This window comes from Prunus dulcis, chromosome 5, assembly GCF_902201215.1.
Source record: "Prunus dulcis chromosome 5, ALMONDv2, whole genome shotgun sequence".
NCBI classification, from domain to species: domain Eukaryota; kingdom Viridiplantae; phylum Streptophyta; class Magnoliopsida; order Rosales; family Rosaceae; genus Prunus; species Prunus dulcis.
The window spans coordinates 2,298,518-2,317,529 of NC_047654.1; the positions used below are offsets into that span (position 1 = coordinate 2,298,518).

At 36.2% G+C, this 19,012-nt stretch overlaps 3 protein-coding genes and 1 long non-coding RNA gene across 5 annotated transcripts; 2 read left to right on the top strand and 2 right to left on the bottom strand.

The window, feature by feature from the left end:
* Window positions 1–1,201: 1,201 nt before the first annotated feature.
* Window positions 1,202–3,907, top strand: LOC117627185 (isoflavone reductase homolog). Its single transcript, XM_034359130.1, has 4 exons — window positions 1,202–1,531; window positions 2,727–2,967; window positions 3,121–3,324; window positions 3,583–3,907. Exons 1-4 carry the CDS (start codon window positions 1,202–1,204, stop codon window positions 3,744–3,746), a joined length of 939 nt encoding a protein of 312 aa, XP_034215021.1. The 3' UTR covers window positions 3,747–3,907.
* Window positions 3,908–4,979: 1,072 nt separating this feature from the next.
* On the bottom strand, window positions 4,980–7,306 carry LOC117627189. Of its 2 annotated transcripts, XR_004585745.1 has the most exons (3): window positions 7,070–7,306; window positions 5,868–5,948; window positions 4,980–5,171 (listed from the first exon to the last, which is right to left on the bottom strand). It is a non-coding gene; the product is annotated as an uncharacterized LOC117627189 (long non-coding RNA). The 2 variants fall into 2 exon arrangements; XR_004585744.1 differs by having other exon boundaries at window positions 4,980–5,948.
* A 1,216-nt stretch (window positions 7,307–8,522) lies between these two features.
* Window positions 8,523–11,369, top strand: LOC117627184 (isoflavone reductase homolog). Its single transcript, XM_034359129.1, has 4 exons — window positions 8,523–8,886; window positions 9,827–10,067; window positions 10,348–10,551; window positions 10,973–11,369. Exons 1-4 carry the CDS (start codon window positions 8,557–8,559, stop codon window positions 11,134–11,136), a joined length of 939 nt encoding a protein of 312 aa, XP_034215020.1. The 5' UTR covers window positions 8,523–8,556; the 3' UTR covers window positions 11,137–11,369.
* Window positions 11,370–15,506: 4,137 nt separating this feature from the next.
* On the bottom strand, window positions 15,507–17,924 carry LOC117627186 (myb family transcription factor PHL11). Its single transcript, XM_034359131.1, has 6 exons — window positions 17,350–17,924; window positions 17,027–17,103; window positions 16,886–16,952; window positions 16,696–16,777; window positions 15,991–16,060; window positions 15,507–15,904 (listed from the first exon to the last, which is right to left on the bottom strand). Exons 1-6 carry the CDS (start codon window positions 17,504–17,506, stop codon window positions 15,521–15,523), a joined length of 837 nt encoding a protein of 278 aa, XP_034215022.1. The 5' UTR covers window positions 17,507–17,924; the 3' UTR covers window positions 15,507–15,520.
* Between the last annotated feature and the right edge of the window lie 1,088 nt (window positions 17,925–19,012).

The following is a 19,012-nucleotide window of genomic DNA, read 5'->3' on the forward strand; positions in this document are numbered from 1 at the left end:
CAACTCCATCACCATCATTTTGGGATGATGTGAGGCATATTTGATGCTATCTCCGCATAACACCATGTACGGGCATATTCTTTTCAAGTGAACTTACAAATAGCCCAGGTTTTGTTGGAAACGCGGACTCTGAAAATTTCTATGATTTACATAGAGATAGCTCACTGGAAATATATTTACTTACTCAACTACGAGAATTGTTAATGGCTACATCCTCCACTCACTCCGAAAGATTCTCACTCCAAAAGATAGTCATGAAGACATCAGGGGGAGATATTAATCAGGGGGAGCATCCAGAAGTATGCTATACTGATTGTTGTACTCTTCTTTCTTCCTTCCATCAGTTTTCTACCTCACTAGGTTTTCTCCAAGCAAGTCTTTAATGATGCAACAATATCATTTGTGGTCTCCAAGGGGGAGTGTTGTAAAGTCAACAATGTGGATCCCAAAATGGCAAGCCCCACTACCCAATTGATTGAAGAATATTAATGATGCTTGTCTGCCAATTATTCGAGTGAAGCCAAATGCTTGTGAAGTGAACAGCCAATGTCTTTGGCCTATAAATAGATACCTCCATCAGTAGAAGAGTGCGCTTAGAGAAGAGGAAGAGAAGGAAGAAAGAGGGTGAGTGAGTGGAAATGAAAGAGAGCAGAGAGAAATTCTTCAAGAGAGAAAATTCAGTGAGCCACACATATTGTAAATACTAAAGTTGTAGCCCTATTATTTTATATAGTGGAAAAGTTACTGCTGCTGCTCTCCGAGGAAGTAGGCATAGCCGAACCTCGTTAAATGCTGTGTCTCATCTACTTTACGTGCAGCTCAATATTCGCACATATTCCAATTCATTTTATAACAATTCTTGCTTTCTTCCTTCTTCTTTTTTTCACTTTTTCTTCTTTTTTTATTTTTTGGTGTTTAATGCATACCAAGCTTTGAGATGACATTACGTAAAAATTGGTCATATATATTTTTTATAAGAAAATTGTTGCCTTCCTGGAGTGGGATTTGTCTTGTCATCGTTAGGTTAGACTAGCTTTGCTGGTGCAATGTCATCGTTTGGCATATACGTGGAACATTGTAGTCCATGACGTAGTCCATTGATTCGACATTTTTGTCCATGTTTTTCTTCTTGTGTCTATCGCATATATATATATATATATATATACACATTCAGAGGGAAAAGTGGTACAATTAGATTGATATGGAAAAGAGCAAGGTGCTTGTGGTTGGTGGTACTGGGTACCTGGGGCGTAGGATTGTTGCTGCAAGCCTATCCCAAGGCCACCCAACGTATGTTCTTCAAAGGCCAGAGATTGGCCTTGACATTGATAAGGTCCAAATGCTCTTGGCGTTCAAGAAGCAAGGGGCTCACCTTGTGGAGGGCTCATTTTCTGATCTGGAAAGCCTTGTCCGTGCTATCAAGCTTGTTGATGTTGTCATCTGCCCCATATCTGGGGTACATATTCGGAGTCACAACATTTTGCTGCAGCTCCAGCTTGTTGAAGCTATCAAAAGAGCCGGAAATATTAAGGTACAAACACTAATAGAAAAGCTTCATATAAGTCATGGATACACTCGTGGCCAGTGCTAGTGTCAGTCACAAACAACCTGTGGCCAAAGATCCTATTTGTATTAGGGATATATACATGAATTAAGCAAGGGTGGACAATTGCTCTATGTGCTTTTTGTTTCTCAAAAGGTTTTTACTCTCATGTTATTCTACAGGATTTTGTTTATTTTGCACTCATATAATAACACATGGATTAGTAACACTACATGACATAAAAGTTCTTGGGTGTGTAATATGTGGTGTTACTAATTAACTCAAATGTTAGTTGGATGACATTAATTAATAAATATACGCATTCTGAGGGGATTGGTAGTACCAATTACAACAGGATGGTCACACTGTAACATTTCTTTGTGTAATAGTGTCACGTCACATAAAAAACGTTTCAAATAATCTGGTAAGACAGCTTTATTTCCCCGTATAGGTCCTTATGGAGGAGCACCTTTTTTTCTTCATTATTGATATGAATGATATGATTTATCTTTTTTTGTTTCATATAAATGCAACTGAACTACAGGGGACGGAGTTTCTCATATACAAACTATCAAGGTGTTATGATGATTTGAATTTGAAATCACTGGTCTTCAAGTTAAGGCTCTTTACCATTGGGTTAGACCGCGTTGATGATTTAGCTTAATTATATATATTTTTTTTGTCACAACAACTTAGTTTAATTATTAGTGGTTTAACTTTTTCATTAATTAGGGTCTACTTCAATATTTGAAAACACAACTGATATTAGGGTGCTCATTTTCCCACTTCCTTTTTCTCCATTTATACTCCATTTTGTTTTTTTCAATACTTTTTACTATAACAAAAAAGGGAATGTAAGTGAATAAAAGATAAGTGGGAACATATAATTTCCAAGTAAAAGGAGTGTCAATAAATAAAAAGGGGAAGAGAAAATCAGCTCCCTTGATTTTATTGTTATAATAGAAGAATATTGTAATAAGAGCGCGCGACTTTAAATGCCTCAGCCAATTTATGCTGAGGAAGTGAAAGTGTTTTTTATAGGAGTCAGACTTGTCTTTTTAGTCTGAATAAGAACTGTGAATGATATTTTTGATATTTTTGGTCGTGACTCGTGATCAAATTAACATACTCATTACGAACTCATATATGTCACTTTTTTCCTGCCCTGGCTTTTTCTGTGTAGCGTTTTTTGCCATCAGAGTTCGGTTTTGATCCAGCACGTATGGGACATGCACTTGAACCTGGAAGAGTTTCATTTGATGAAAAAATGGTAGTGAGAAAGGCAATACAAGATGCTAAAATCCCCTTCACTTATGTATGTGGTGCCGCCTTCGCTGCTTATTTCGGCGGCAACCTTTCACAGATGGGGACACTCGTTCCTCCAAAGGAGAAAGTTCTTATTTATGGAGATGGTAACGCTAAAGGTACGCCAAAACTAATAAATTAAATTAAAACACCACTTTTCACCTCCATAAGCATTTACTATAATGCAGGCTAATAGTATATAGATACTTTGGTTTATGTATATATGACATAGAATTAATCATCTTTGTTGATCATCTTCATGTACCGTGCAGTATCTATAGTGGATGAAGATGACATCGCAGCATATACAATCAAAACAATAGATGATCCGCGAACATTGAACAAAACATTATACCTTCGTCCACCCGAAAACGAACTCAGTCAAAAACAATTGGTTGAGATGTGGGAAAACCTCATAGGCAAGAAACTAGAACATATCTCCATTTCAGAAGAAGACTTCCTTGCCTCTATGAAAGGTACGCATGATATCATATGAAATCTATTGAATGCACGAAAGTTACCAAGTTGCATCTATATATGGTTAACCTCGCCAATCAATCAGCTCCTTGAATGGATTTCATTGATCAGCACATTAAAATTCCTAGGTTATTTTTGCGCAGATCGATCAGACTTTGACTCATTACTCAGATTTTAAATTTTAACTCTTGAGTTGTGGTGCCTAAAATCCAAGCTCTAAGCAGAAATTTCACACCTTATGAAATACTATATTTCAGGTATGGACTATGCAAGCCAGGTAGGAGTGGGGCATTTCTACCACATGTTCTACGAAGGCACTCTGACAAACTTTGAAATCGGGGAAGAAGGAGTAGAAGCTTCAAAGATTTACCCAGAAGTGAAATACACCCGCATGAATGAATACTTAAAAATTTATGCATGAGAAACAAAACAAGGTGTTTAATAATAGTTTCTCAAAGAATACATTTATCTTGTGATCACTTTCATGAAGGATATTACAGCTTTCTTGCAGCTATTTTGTGTATGTAATACAGCATATTAAACACGTATTATCTATTGTTATAAATGGGGGTGGATTAGTGACATTATATTTTATACACAAGTTTTGACATAATTTTTGGGTCAATAGATTACTCCATTTTTAATGAATGATTTTAAATCTAAGATGGGATCTATCATGCCATATTAAGCTCCACCATCCAGCATAAGGCTGATGCTCCACTATTTTAATGTATGGGGAGGAGATCAAACTCGAGCAAACATAGGCGTTCGAGTGGGAGGTGCGAATCCAACGCAGATTCGTGGCGAATTAGAATAGATTTTTTCCTAATTTTGGGGTCTTTTAAGTTTCCTGTTCCTTTGTATGATTGTACTAAAGTACTATAACATATAAATAGGCAATTTAGTGCTAGGGTTTAATCTAACGAGTGCAAGAGAAAAAACTAAGGCATCAAATTGGGTTTCAACCAAGGGTAAGAGAAACGAAAGCTAGAGTTTGTGAGAGAGTAAAGGGGATTCTTCATTGTAATCAAAGAGGTTCTTTCTTACTAGTGAATTTCTCGGGGATCACCAAAGACGACGTAGACACAACGCCGAACCTCTATAAATTCTTGTGTTCTTTGTGTGTGTGTGTGTGTGTGTGTGTTTTTACTTTTCGGTTGATGTGTGTGCTTTATCTTTATGTGGCTTGTGTGTGGTAATTGCATAATCCATCAAATGACAAGGTCTTGGGGTGTTTTTACACAACACACACTTCTTCCCTTTTGTTGAAATAAACAAGCGTGAACATTTATGGGCTTAGACTGAGTGAAAAGGATGGAAACCCATGTTAAACAGTCCTAAATTAATAATGGGATCTATCATGCCACATTAACCTGCACCATCCAGCTTAAAGCTAGTGCTCCACTTATGGGCTTAGCACTTATGTTTTGGAACAGTGCCACCAACACTTTCGACTTTGGAGTTGGTCCAATGTCCATATCAATCCTAGACTATCATGATCCGATTCGAAAATAAGGAATATTCTCGAATCAGGGTGTGAGTCATACCATAGTCATAAGAATAAAATCCTATAACCATGATATGATGAGAAAGAGAGCCACAAATGAAAACAAATTTACTTAACACCACAAAATCAAAGTCGCAGTATAGCTCGTAGTTAAATACACACTAAGATCTTTATCAAACGGTTGACTACTTACAAATGTTAATTACACAAATCGTCAACAAAAACCTAGTAGCTTGGTTGAAACCCGCTTCTTCAAACTTCGCCTTGAATCATGCACAATCTATTAGGGTATGAGCATTCTAATGCCCAATAGAGTTCCGTCAAACCCCTCAAGGTCAGCTACCACAGTTAATCAAAGTGTCATGCATCAAACAACGCAAGATATAGAAATTATGCAATCATACTAGATAAATAAATTTGCATATGCAGTGATGCCATGAACAAAATCCCTTCTAATCCCACTAATTCATATCTTAGGGCAACAAGCCTACATGTCCCATACCATTCGTTTTACCAATGTAGCTTTGAATACCCTAAAATATGAACTAGCGCTCATCCGTCTCTTAACCTATTTTTCTTTTGTTTACGAATTTCTCAACTTTCACTTTTCTTTAGAGGCCCTATTCCCATCACCTCAATATATTCAAGCTCTGCTCCCATCACTTGAATGTATTCCGCATTTTTACTCATATATATCTAAGGCCTTCTCCCACCCTTTAGATACACGTCAAACGACATACACCCCCTTAACACCACTGTATTTATAATGCATATGTAATGCAACGAAAACATCATTTATCTCTGTTGAATAATAATACAAATAATAAAAATAATATTGCAAGCTTCATCACATGAATAATAATATTCACCCAACATCAAATAAAATCCACGAAAAAACATCAATAATAGTATTCACATAACATCAAATAATATTCGCCGAGCAAAGCAACAATAATATTCATATTTATAGTACTATATATAAGCACCAAGATTAAAAGTGACATAGCCCAATCATTGGGAATCAGGAAACCCTACCTCAAGTCAAGCTAGCTAAAGTACCAAATTTACCCTTCGAAGATTCTCGGAGTTGTCGAATCTACACTTTTGATCCAATTCCTGAACAAATTCAAATCCAAACTATTATTGAGCAGTCTTCACTTTATTTCACCTAAGACCAACCTCAACCTGATGCATTTCAAAGATTTTGCGTAAAAATGACGAAAATGCCCCTAGGACCAACCCGGGGTCCAAATAGGCCAAATCTCGTCCAAAATAATCAAAAACTCTGTCCTATGCCCTGTCAACACCGAAACAAGGTCAACTACACCCATTATCCAAAAGTTACTATTTGGGTCTCGTGGGCCCCACAACAAATAATACTTTGTACTACCTCAGATTGACTCAAAACATATACCATTGGACTCAGATCGAGAAATTGAGTCAACTGTACCAAAAATATGGGGTGTTGGAGACATCCGGAACAGCCGCCACTCGCCGGAGCCGAGAGTGGGCTTGTTTCCGGTTACTATTCATCGTCTTCCCCAAAAATCCTGCAACTTCCCCTATTTTTAAGTTTAAATGTCAGATTTTGTGAGCCATTTTGACCAGCCAAACTTTAACAAAATTGGGCAAAATTTTAGTGGTTTTGAAGCTTAATAACTCTAGTTTCTAACCCAACAAACCACACTAAAAACGGAGATAAAACGAAGGAGAAAACTAGCTCCAAATTTGGACTCGTGGCTGGTTTTTCTGCAGAAAACAGATTTTTTTTTCCAAACTTTGCACCTGTGTTGGACCTATCAAAACTAAACCAAATTCAACGTAACCAACTTTTTTTTGTTCCTTGCCAATTCTAGTTTAAAAAACAGCAAATGGCTTCCTCAAACACTCAAAGGATTGGGAGAAAAATAGAGCCAAAGTGAGGCTCGCGGACTGCAAATTTCCAGATTTGGTTCAAAGTTGTTTCCAACCATTCTAACACCTCCAAGTTGTTCCTAAGGCTTCTAAAACACTTCTAAACTTCATACCTATCAATTAAACTCATCAAAAACTCAAAATGAAACCAAAATCAACAATACCCACACTTGAAAAATTGCTCTATCCACCCAACCCGAAAATAGAAATTCAACCTCTTCCAATTCAATTTCCCCATCACTCAAGAGACTCAAAATACTCTTTAAGGGACTAAAAACACATGAACACAAAGTTAAAAAACACAAGTTCGAAACTTGACTCACCTTAGAGATTTTTTCTTCTCTTATCTTCTTCTTTTTCTCCTTGTTCTTAATTTTCTTCTTCTTCTCTCTCTCTCTCTCTCTCTCCTACCAGCAACTCACCTCCCCTAGTTCTTAGCTTCATCAAGAAAAATCCCTTAGGCTAGGTGTCTCACCACTTAGACTAGGTGACTCATCCTCATCCCTTCATAATGGAAGCTTTGAAATGAGGCAATGGGGGAAGAATGGGAGGAGGATGGTTTGATTCCCTCCACGTTTCGGATTCTTCTTATCTTCTTATTTATTTATTTATTTATTTATAAATATTATTTGTTTTTGTTTTGGGCCTACAAGGATATTTTGGTAATTATTCACACATAAGGGTATTGTGGTCATGTTTGTCCAACTTCAAATTAAACACACTTAATTTAATGATCTCAATCCAAAGTCACTTGATGAAATACCCATAATCATTGTCCACCATAATTTTATTTTCACTAAAAAAAATGAAAATTCACCTTTAATTTTTCGAGGTATTTGGATTTAGGCCCCATGGGAGGATGGCCGATTGTTTAAGAGATTTCCAAAGGACCACCCAGCGGTGGAGAAAATGTTCCTAACTCGGCCCAAATTGATTGATGAAGTCAAGATCAAGGCGCTCACCATCATACCACTCTTTTTCCTTTCACGACCATCATCGACAACGAAAGCTAACACGCCACACAAGCGCTCACACTAAAAAGGACGACTTTGTTGCCAAATAAGCTCGACTCATCAATTATTTAACTCCGAAGAATCCACCCAATTGACCAAAAAAGATTTAGCGTCCAACAACAACTAGTAGTAGTAGGTAGTGGAAAGAGACATAGAGATTTTTAGCACATGGGGTATGGAGACTACCCAACAGTGGGCATGTAGGAAGGAGATGTGGTAAAAGAATTATCAGAAAAATAATAATAAATTAGTTGTGAGATTTAATCAGAGCTATTAACAGTACTTCAATCACAGCTATTATGCAATGTATCAATCATTAGCTGCAATGTGATCTGAAAGTTTTCATCTTATTACGTTAACCACAAAATCATACTAATAAACTAAAATTCGTAATACGTGAATATTACAGTCCATGAATTAATTGAAACCTGCAGAGCACTTGTAAGGGTCATAACTTGAATTAACACATCAACCACTTCTGTGATATTTAGGCACATCAACCACTTCTGGAATACTAATATATTTTATTTTATTGTTCGAAACCCTTGTACTATATGTCTCGTGCACCTTCAACCACTAGAAATTTGATTCAACATTTTTGCTGTTTTTGTTATTGAGTCTATATATAGCTAGCTAGCCCACCAACTAGTTGATGAAGAGTAACTTGTACTGTATTACAAAAGTACAAACCCTAGCTTGCAAAGGAAACATAGGTCACCACCAAGTGAGAAGTGTCTATATAAATATAGGTCTCTTCAGTCCTTCACATTCGCAAGAAAAAACACATTAAGATCGAAATGGGAAAGAGCAAGGTGCTTGTGGTAGGTGGAACTGGGTACGTGGGGAGAAGGATTGTAAGGGCAAGCCTAGCCCAAGGCCACCCAACCTATGTCCTTCAAAGGCCAGAGATTGGTCTCGACGTTGATAAGCTAGAAATGCTCTTGGGATTTAAGAAGCAAGGAGCTCACCTTGTGGAGGGTTCATTTTCTGATTTCCAAAGCCTTGTTGATGCTGTCAAGCTTGTTGATGTTGTCATCTGCCCCATGTCTGGGGCTCATAATCGGAGTCACAACATTTTGATGCAGCTCAAGCTTGTTCAAGCTATCAAAGAAGCTGGAAATATTAAGGTATTAGTGATCGATCTCCAAAATATCATATATGTGTGTAATAGGCATATATACAATTTACAAATGAATGGATGGATGTTCATTTGCTCCGTGTGCGTTTTCACTCTCATGTTACTACACATCATGTTTTAATTTTTTGAACTTATTAATATCCTATACCTAAAATATAAATACGATGTCCATTCATATTATATATCATATGGATTAGTAACATCATGTGATGGCAAAATTATTGGTTGTAACGTCACCCCAATATATGGTGTTACAAACCCAAGTATTATAATATTGGTCAATGACATCGATATATTTAAGAGATTTAGGGTATATACACACGTTATAAAATAAGCGGATTGATTGTGAGGCTCACACCAAAAATTTCTTCACCTACCGGTATTCCAGTCACACCAAAAAGTTTTTTCGAACTCTCAGTTGCGACAATATTTTATCTATCTTTATAGCTACCCTTCATTTTTTTGGAGTACACCTTCTAATTATTTTTCATTATTGCTCGTGTCAGGTGGCACTTGTAAGTATCTAGTTACCATTAATAGAAATGATATGATTTTGCTTAAGAAGTGGTTTAACTTTTTCCTGATAAGGAAGAGAATCAAAGAAAAAGTGGCTTATGGGTATCGAAGGTCAGGGTGGTGGGTGGTTAATAGTGATATTCCAAGTCTTCAATATGAAAAGAAACAAAGTGAGTCCTAAATATTATTTGATACTAAACTTATGAATTTAATTTACCACGGTTCAATACTTGGGTACAAAGGCTCATTGTCCTCGTTAATTCGCCTCACTCAGTAATCTACCCTAAAAGAGGAAAAAAATGAATTAATATTACATATAAATGTTTCCAAATTAAATACTTAAAAGAACACTAAGTATGATACAAACCACTGTATTTCTTACTCTTTTTGTTTCACTGGTTTTTTTTGTGCAGCGTTTCTTGCCATCAGAGTTCGGTTTCGATCCAGCACGTATGGGACATGCACTTGAACCTGGAAGAGTTACATTTGATGAGAAAATGATAGTGAGAAAGGAAATACAAGATGCTAAAATTCCTTTCACTTATGTATGTGGCGCCGCCTTCGCCAGCTATTTTGCCGGCAACCTTTCTCAGATGGGAACACTCTTCCCTCCAAAGGAAAAGGTGCTTATTTATGGAGATGGTAACGCTAAAGGTAAAAGTTTATAAATTAAGTTAAGCATCACTTTTTACCACTATAGGCATTCATATATAGAACATGTTTAGCAACGGATTTCTAGCTCAAGTAGTTAAGAGTATTCAACCCTGCATCCGAGGTCCTAGGTTCGATTTCCCTCTCGCTCAATATCACCTGTCTAAAAATATATATAGAAAATATATACTTCTATATTTGTTTCTGCATGCAAGAGCAATGATTTAAGTATATATGACATAGAATTAATCGTCTTAGTTTATGCTTTTCATGTACTGTGCAGTAACTATTTTGGAGGAAGATGACATCGCAGCATATACAATCAAAACAATAGATGATCCGCGAACATTGAACAAAACATTGTACCTTCGTCCACCCGAAAACGAACTCAGTCAAAAGCAATTGGTCGAGATGTGGGAGAACCTAATAGGCAAGAAACTAGAACATATTTCCATTTCTGAACAAGACTTCCTTGCCTCTATGAAAGGTACGCAAATAAAATCTATTGTATCAAGAAAGTTACCAAATTGCATCTATGGTTAACCTTGTCGATTAATCATCAGCTCTACTCATGGATTTTATCTGCCCACACAATAAAATTCTATGATTTTTTGTACGCGTAGATCGATCGACATTCACTCATTATTCGGATTTTAGGTTTGAACTCTTGAGTTGTAGTAGCCTAAAATCAAAGATCTGAACCAAATATAAACTCTAAACTGAAATTTCAAACCTTGAAGTAATCCATAAATGAACATAAAAAATTGTAAGATGTTGAGCTGTGGCGGTAATGGTCAATAAATCGGCATTCTAAACTGCTTGTGTGGTTAGCCAGTATTAGAAAATTAAATTTAATCTCTATATGCGTAGCTTTCTTTTGATCTCATATATGTAATACCATATTTCAGGTATGGACTTTGCAGGCCAGGTAGGAGTGGGGCATTTCTACCACATGTTCTATGAAGGCGCTCTGACAAACTTTGAAATCGGGGAAGAAGGAAAAGAAGCTTCAAAGCTTTACCCAGAAGTGAAATACACCCGCATGGATGAATACTTAAAACTTTATACATGAGAACAAAACAACGTGTTTAGTAATCGTGCCTGATGCTCTATATTGTGTATGTAATACAGCATATTAATTACTTATTATTATGTATTGTTAGTGAGGCTATAGTTTCCTAGGTGATCTCAGTGTGAGGTCTCAAACTGGGACAAATATATATGCCTCTATGCATTTGTATGGAATAAGAATTTCTTATTAAGTAAACGAAAACCGTAATTACTACAACACTTTGAACCAAAAAAGGTGTCCTACATGTTTTTTTATTTTTTAACAAGAAATAAAATTATGGAGTTTCACTATTATGCACAATATAGGGGTTCAAATTATAAAATAAAAAAACCCTAAATGAAATGGACTTTAGAAACACACCCAAAACTCATTTACAACATAACAAAGAGGCTTCGAACTTTCTATAAATTATAAAACTGCCATCGATTTCTTAACACAAGTCCAACCCCAAAACCTCATAAAAAAAATCAAAAACACTCAAACGGGCATCACAGTAATTTAATAATCAAAATTAAATTCAATAGGACCAGCTGTCCTTCTGGGTTTTTTGTGGGTTTGTTTATAGAAATTAAATGGTGTAGAATTTATCTATATGCTAATAAAATTACAACATGATCCCTAAACATACAAGTAGTATGTGTTGCTTATAGAGAGAAATCAAAGAAGCAAACAATAGCCAACGAAGTCTAGCTTAGTGGAAAATGGCCTTTACTTGTAGACCAAAGGTTTTAGGTTCGAATCCCCATGGCATTATAGTTGTGTGTGTGTGTGTGTGAAATCCCCCTCCTATGTGGTTTAGACTATCGCTTGTATAAAAAAAAAATAGAAGCAAAAAAGAAAAAAAGAAAAAAAGATTTATTTACATTAACATGAGGATTATGGTATCTTTCCAAAACCCCGTCAGTTTTCAAAAAGTTTACAAAATTCCCAACTGTTTTATTCCACAGTTGATTTCTCTCACAGAAAATTTGATAGCGATTATTTTCATAGCACAGCAATGCCAAACAGGCCCTAACCCACTTGGGAAAATGGAAGAAGATCACTCTTTCTTGGATCCATGCCTTGGCTTTCTTAGTTGGGTATCTAATTGCTCTCACTACTACATTTTACAATTTGCGTGACGATGAGAATTTCATTGCGCAAAGTACATTTTAGTCTCTCAAATTTCAACGCGACAGAAACTTCCTCGCTCAAAGATCGTGAAGAAAGACTTTGCGCGACCAAATTTTCTTATTGGTCGCGCAAAACTGTGCGACGGTTAACCTTTGTTGCACAAAAAGTTTAGGGGCGACAGAATTGTTCGTCTCACAAACTTTTGCGTGACAACAGCATGTTCGTTGCGAGTACAAAGCGCGACGGATGATATTTGTGTCGCAACTAATTGCTCGACGATTTGAATTCGTGTCTCGGACATTTATGCAACGATTTTTGTTGCACAACGAAATCGTCTTTGTCGCGCATTTTTTTTTTCGTGAGACAAAAGATTTCGTCACGCAAAGATAAAATAAAATATCTTTAAAATTTCATTTTATGCTTTTTTATTTTGTAAAAACATGAATTGCCGCGACCAAAAGAGTTTTGTTGCGCAAAAATAAAATATATTTTATTTCATTTCATTTTACATTTTTTTAATTTTGTAAAAAAAAAATTTGTTTGGTTTTTTTTTTTTTGCAATAAAAAAATGTAATGAAGAGAAAAAAAAAATTTATAAAAAAATATAAATGTATAGTACAAGAGAAATTTTTTTAATTTAATTAAGAAAGTAAAATACTAATCAAACAATGTTCCAAAATCTACTTGGTCGTCTGGCAATTGCGGCTCGAAGGTCTGGACATTGTCGACAGGGACAGATGTCTGGTGGCCATGCTCGGGTTGGAGAGGCTGGGAGGTCAATGAGGAACCAAAATGCGGGATTGGAATGCCGAACCGAGCAAGGGACTCTAGAAGCACAGACATCTGACCCTTAAGCTAGGCCACCATCGCTGTCAAAGCAGTTACCTCGTTTGACTGCGACGATGCGCGGGGTCTAGGTTCCCGTCGCCGAGCATTCCCCATTCCTCGACAATACGTTTGCGGTCTCCTCCCGAGGGTCTGATCCAACATCTCTATCAAGATCTGAAACCCAGCATCCTATGGAGGATCCACAGACTCGAGTGGAGTATCGGGAGGAAGTTAGGAGGCAGACTCCTGAAGAACCAACTGGTTCCTCTCCACCATTGCCGTCTATTTAACATAACATAAAATATTAATTAAAACATTCATATAGTAACCCTGAAACTTGAATCCATAAGATAATAATTAAAATTAAAGAATACTTACATGAAGGGACTCGACCAACTCATTCCCAAGTCGAACATAAACGCATCAAAGACGTCGATCTCCAGGAAATTAGATTACCCCCTGAATTGAACAAGAGAAGAAAAATGTTAGTACAAAAAAATAAATTAATATTAATGACATATTAAAAATTGAATACAAACTCTTTTATAATTACCCGCCACCGTGCATCCATCCTATATGAGAAGTGCCTGGAGCCTGAATGGTGGAGAAGAGTCTTCTTGTTCCTATTCCCTTATTTACTTTGGCCTTATTCTATTATACAAAAAATAAACATATTAGTTGAAATTGAAATGAAATATAAAAAATTAAATAAACATTAGTAAGAAACATGTAATAATTTTGAACTTAATATAAAAAAATAACACATAATCGGGGGCCTAAAAATGAGCGCAGAGCCACGCCCAACTATCCTCATGCCCCTCAATCTCCTTCGGGCAACTCCACTGAAGAGCGACTTTTCCAGCAAAGCTTTTCTTTAACTTCTTCTTCGTTATATGGGGGGTTCTATTTACCCCAGCAAACATCTCATGCCATCTAACAAGCCCACAACAAATCTGCAGAAATGGTTGAAGAAATTAGTTAAATGGTACCTTTCTTAGGAAGAAGGTTGCTGGCAATAGCTCTTTGATTGCGGGTTAGACAGAGTATATATCTTTAGTGTCTTTCTTGGATATCAGACCACAAACTGATTGCAATGTGCTTCCAATTGGTTGCCTTTCTATGCACTCTTCTTTCACTCCAATTTCGATCTAATTCCAATTATCACTTCTGTGCAACCTTACTGAGAGATGGCTGTTTTCCATAGGAACAAGGGGCAGCTTTGGGGAGGTGGGGTTGGGGTGGATTATTTTTTAAGTTTTTTTAATTTATAAATATATATATATATATATTTGCCAGAATATTATTAATTATGAATGGGTATTTTAGGAATTATGGTGGGTGGAAAGATAGGATTGTGTTTTTTCAAATTTATATGATGGGACAGAGGGGTGGAAATAACAGCACTCCAAATAAATTAACCCGCAGTTTTCTGTCTAACTTTACGCGACGATAACAATTACCGTCGCACTAGGGTTTTTTCGCTACGATATGTGTCATCGCGCAAGTGTTTGGCATCAAAAAAAATAAACCCGCGTTTTTCTTCCTCACTTTGCGCGACGACCACGTTTTTGGTCACGCTAAGTTTTCTTTTGCGACAAAATTTTTGGTCGCGCAAGTTTTGAATAGTTTGCGCGACGAATAATTTTTTCGTCGCTCAAGTGTTTCTTGCGTGATCAATTTGTCGTCGTCGCGCAAATAGTACATTGTAGTAGTGTTTCACGGGCCAACTCCTTGCTTTTTTTGATAAATATAGTTATGGCCCAACTACCTATTTCTTTCATATGTGCTACATCTAGTTATTTCAAATTTAGTCAATCAATGTTGTTTTTATAGAAAATTTAGTCTTGTTATCAAATCCAAATCATTTCTTTCAAATCCCTTCATCCAAATGGACCTTTAGCAAAAAAACAAAAACAAAAACAAAAAACAAGAACCCTGATTTGCTGGTTGTGTTCTCCTTTTGCAATTGCATGGTTCCAATCGATATTGCAGTTGTTTTGATGGCCAATGCTAGTATATTCAATTGATTATGAGTTCTTCTGCTACCCTTATAAACTACAGCTTTTATCGTTAAAGAACAATAATCTTTTTACTGAGAGAAATTGAATTACAACACAAAACCACACCAACTACCCTAACCCAAAAGACCAAATAAAATTAATTGGAACACAGTATATTTCTCTAACTATACGAGTGATGTAAATGAAGTGTCTGGGGAGATTCTGAATAATAGTAATCTAATTTATAATCGGATGATATTGTGATCAATAATAACACATGCATCTTTTAACCACAGAAAAAAGAAAGTTGAAAGAACTCATAAACAATGAGAACTCAACAAAAGACAGCTATTTTTTTTTTCTTTTTGGCAACAAATATAGCACTTAGCAGCCTCTTCTTTTGAATAGAATGTGAATATAAGCAAAGTGTTGAGTGTTTGTCATCAAAGTGTAGTATCTTGTAAACGAAAGCATCTCGGTTCGAAATCACCGGCATTTGAACCAACATAATCATAGCTCTCTTTAGTATTTAAGTCAAAATTTATAGAGCCCCTCTCAACCTTAAGCTTTGCATCTTTATGTTCTTCTGTATTTCCCTCTTCATAAATCTCAAAAGTTGAACCATTGCTCTTTCCTCTTCTATCCTCCTCATTTATATTCTCCATAAAATTTGAAAGAGCCAAATTGAAGTCAGTTAATTGGGCTCTTGTAGCTTCTATAGTAGTGGGCCCCTTCATGTCTAGGGAGAGGCCCTTTTGGGCCTTCTCCAATATGGCTTGCAAGTACTTCCCTTGGGCTTCTATTCTCATCTGCAACTTCTTCTGAACCTATTGGAAAAGTTTAAGATTTTTATTATAAGAAAATGCTAGCATATTATTTGGCCATTCAGATTTCTGATAGCAAAACAACATACCTCAAGCTGCTCTTGCAATCTGTTTTGTACTTCAATCTGACACTTGAGTGCCTCAGAAAATGGAAGTGTTCTGTTTTCAGCATTTTCGTTCATTAGTATCCAAGCGGGTTCGTAAGGAAAATGAGCATAACAATCTTAAACCAAAAGCATTTCAATAAGGATAATAAGCATTTTAATAGGTTTAACGGAGATATAATCCAAAAAGGAGAATCCTGATGTAGAAATTTTTTATTTTTTTCAAGAATATAGAAAACCAACTCCGTTTTCATGAAGAAATACCAGCGTTCTTTTTCACGAGTCCAGAAGAGGATGAGATTGCAACAAGAAGAAAAACTTTCTGCTAAAAGCACACTCTCTACTATAAGAAAAGTTTTGCATACTTGTAATGACTAATTATTTTAATTTGTTTCTCCCTTTGATTCATTTAACATAAGAAATATAGTGCATTGAACGAAGCTACATTTCACATATAGAGACTTCATTTCTATACACCACAAAGTAAAAAGGACGTATATAAAACAAAATGATCCAAAAGACAGCAATGGCAACAACAATATCCAAAGCACCAGAAGTTTTTCTCATCTAAGCTAATGACTGAAACCTCAGAAGGAAGGCTAGCTAATGCTAACAAATGAACCAAACTGTAAACTATGTATTAGCTAAGTAATCAAATTGCAGTTGATGATAAGTGATGGTTTCACATACCCTTGTTCGGCATTACCACCTCTCGACGATTTGGCGCTCGAACCTGTTGAATGATGATTACTGAAATGTACATATGAATCCCCTATAATTTTTTTAAAAGGAAAAAAGCATCAGTCAAACTGCAAAAGATATTGAAAGAACATATTACCAAAATTACACACAAATATTTCTAGGTTTATAATAAACTCACGATTATTCTCTCTGTTGTGTTCGTCTCCAGAGCTTTGTTTCCGAGCATGCTGTCCAAGCCTGTACTTCTGCAAATTGACTAGCTTAGTAGTGGATGCATTTGTCCATCAAAAAATAAATAAAATAAAAAGGCAAAAGATACCTGCAAATGGCTTTTCAAGTGGTACAATGTTAATCCCTTCAAGCCCATTAGCCTCAAGACAGACTTGGGAGTTGCTTCTGAAAACAGAAACCCTCTTCAAAATTAAATTAGCTGGATCAGATAATTAAGCTTTGCAAATTACATGCACTAATACCATTGAAAATTCTGCCAAAATGACAAATTGATCACCCAATATTTATTCATATTTCAGGTTTAAATTAAAATCCCACAAAATATTACAGCATCAAGAATTAAAAGAAACATAAACAAGTTGTTGATAGAAAAACAAAAAAATAAAAATAAAAGAATTTAAGAAGACATACTGTCAGGGCCACCAAGTTTAGTGACAGCATCTACAAATCTGTCATGAAGATCAGGCGTCCACCTTAGCCTTGGTTTGGGGTCTCTTGTCATCATCACCCCATTCTCGTATCCACAATTCCCTTCCCCATCACAGCCACCTCCATAATTCCTTTCCATTAACAAACAAATGCAAGCCTCCCCAAATCCCACTTCCCAAATTCAAGCAGCAATCTTGCTTCTCTCTCTCCACCAAATAATTCTCAAAACCCAAAAAACCCCCAGAAGCCAACAAGAAGAAAGGTGAGAGTGATGGAAGTGAATTGAGTTGTAAGAAAGACAGAATCAGAAGCAGGGACAGAGAGAGGGAAGAGGAGGGAATAAGTTACTTTTGAGAACAGAACAGAACAGAACACAGAGAACGCGTTGTTTTTAAGTGGCATTTATTTATTTATATATTTATTTATTTGAATAATGCGCATATAATTTCAGCTATGCAATAGAAGAATTGTATAATTTGTTTTTGTAGAGAAAAGCTCGGCGACGAATCTGAAGAGGAAGCAGCAATGCATTAGCCGGGGGCTGGCTGGCGGGCTGTATATATTAATAAACAAAATCAGAAATATTTTTAAACAAAAGCATTCATAATTTAGGCTTAAAGGATGTCCGTAACAATAATCAGTGTAGATACAAATAACTGAAGCAGAGTAACCACTAATCCACCAACAACAGGAAGCGCATAAAGTATACATTTTTTTGGGTGATGCATAAGGTATACATTCACTAATAGTCATACATAGCGCAAGAAATGTTCAGGAAAATCAATCATATACCTATGCGCATCAAACCAACTACAATTTTTTAACTCTCATAATAAAACGTAACAAACTCAAAAGAAGTTGAGGTATTTATTACAACTTTAAAAAAAACTACAACACAAAACATGTAAATAAGAGCCGATTTTCCACCACGTCATTATGATGTAGAACAGATGACGGAAGCAATCGAAGAGGAGTTGGAAAGACGTACGGGCAAAGTTAAACCCAGAAAGCTGCATGTATTTGAACTCCGAGCTCGAATTTGATCCCATAATTCGCCGTTTTGAAAAGAACACTGTCACAAATAAAACACATTTATTTTGCTATTATGTACAAGCTTCTCTCAGGCTTCCAAAATCATTTAGCAGCCCAAAAATGCATTTTAATGTTTTATTAGTTTTCAAAAATTTTGTTATTTTATTATTTTAACTCTTTTTGGATTTTTAGGATTTCTAGAATATATAAACCAACTTTAGTCCGTAGTTAGGGTTATATTATATTATTTTCAAATTATCAATAAACACTTCGTGATGATTTATTAGGGTTTTATCTTGAACGTAATAGCTAGGCCTAGGCCTACCAGAAAATTTTTAAGTTGCACATAGGTCGTTTGATAATTTTTTTTTTAAAAAGGCGTGGAGGCCAGCGTGGAATATTCGACGGTAAGCCATAAGCTCATCTCGTCTTGTCTCACAGTGTCAATGATGATAGACGTAAAGGTTCACATGTGCAGAGAAAGACACGTTGCGAAAGCTCCGCATGCGACGGGAGTGCAGAATATTCCCACTGCCCAAGGGGAAGGACCGTGTGGCCCATGGGGGCCATTTGTCCCGTGAAAAGCTGTCATGTCCATCCAACCCCCTCTTTC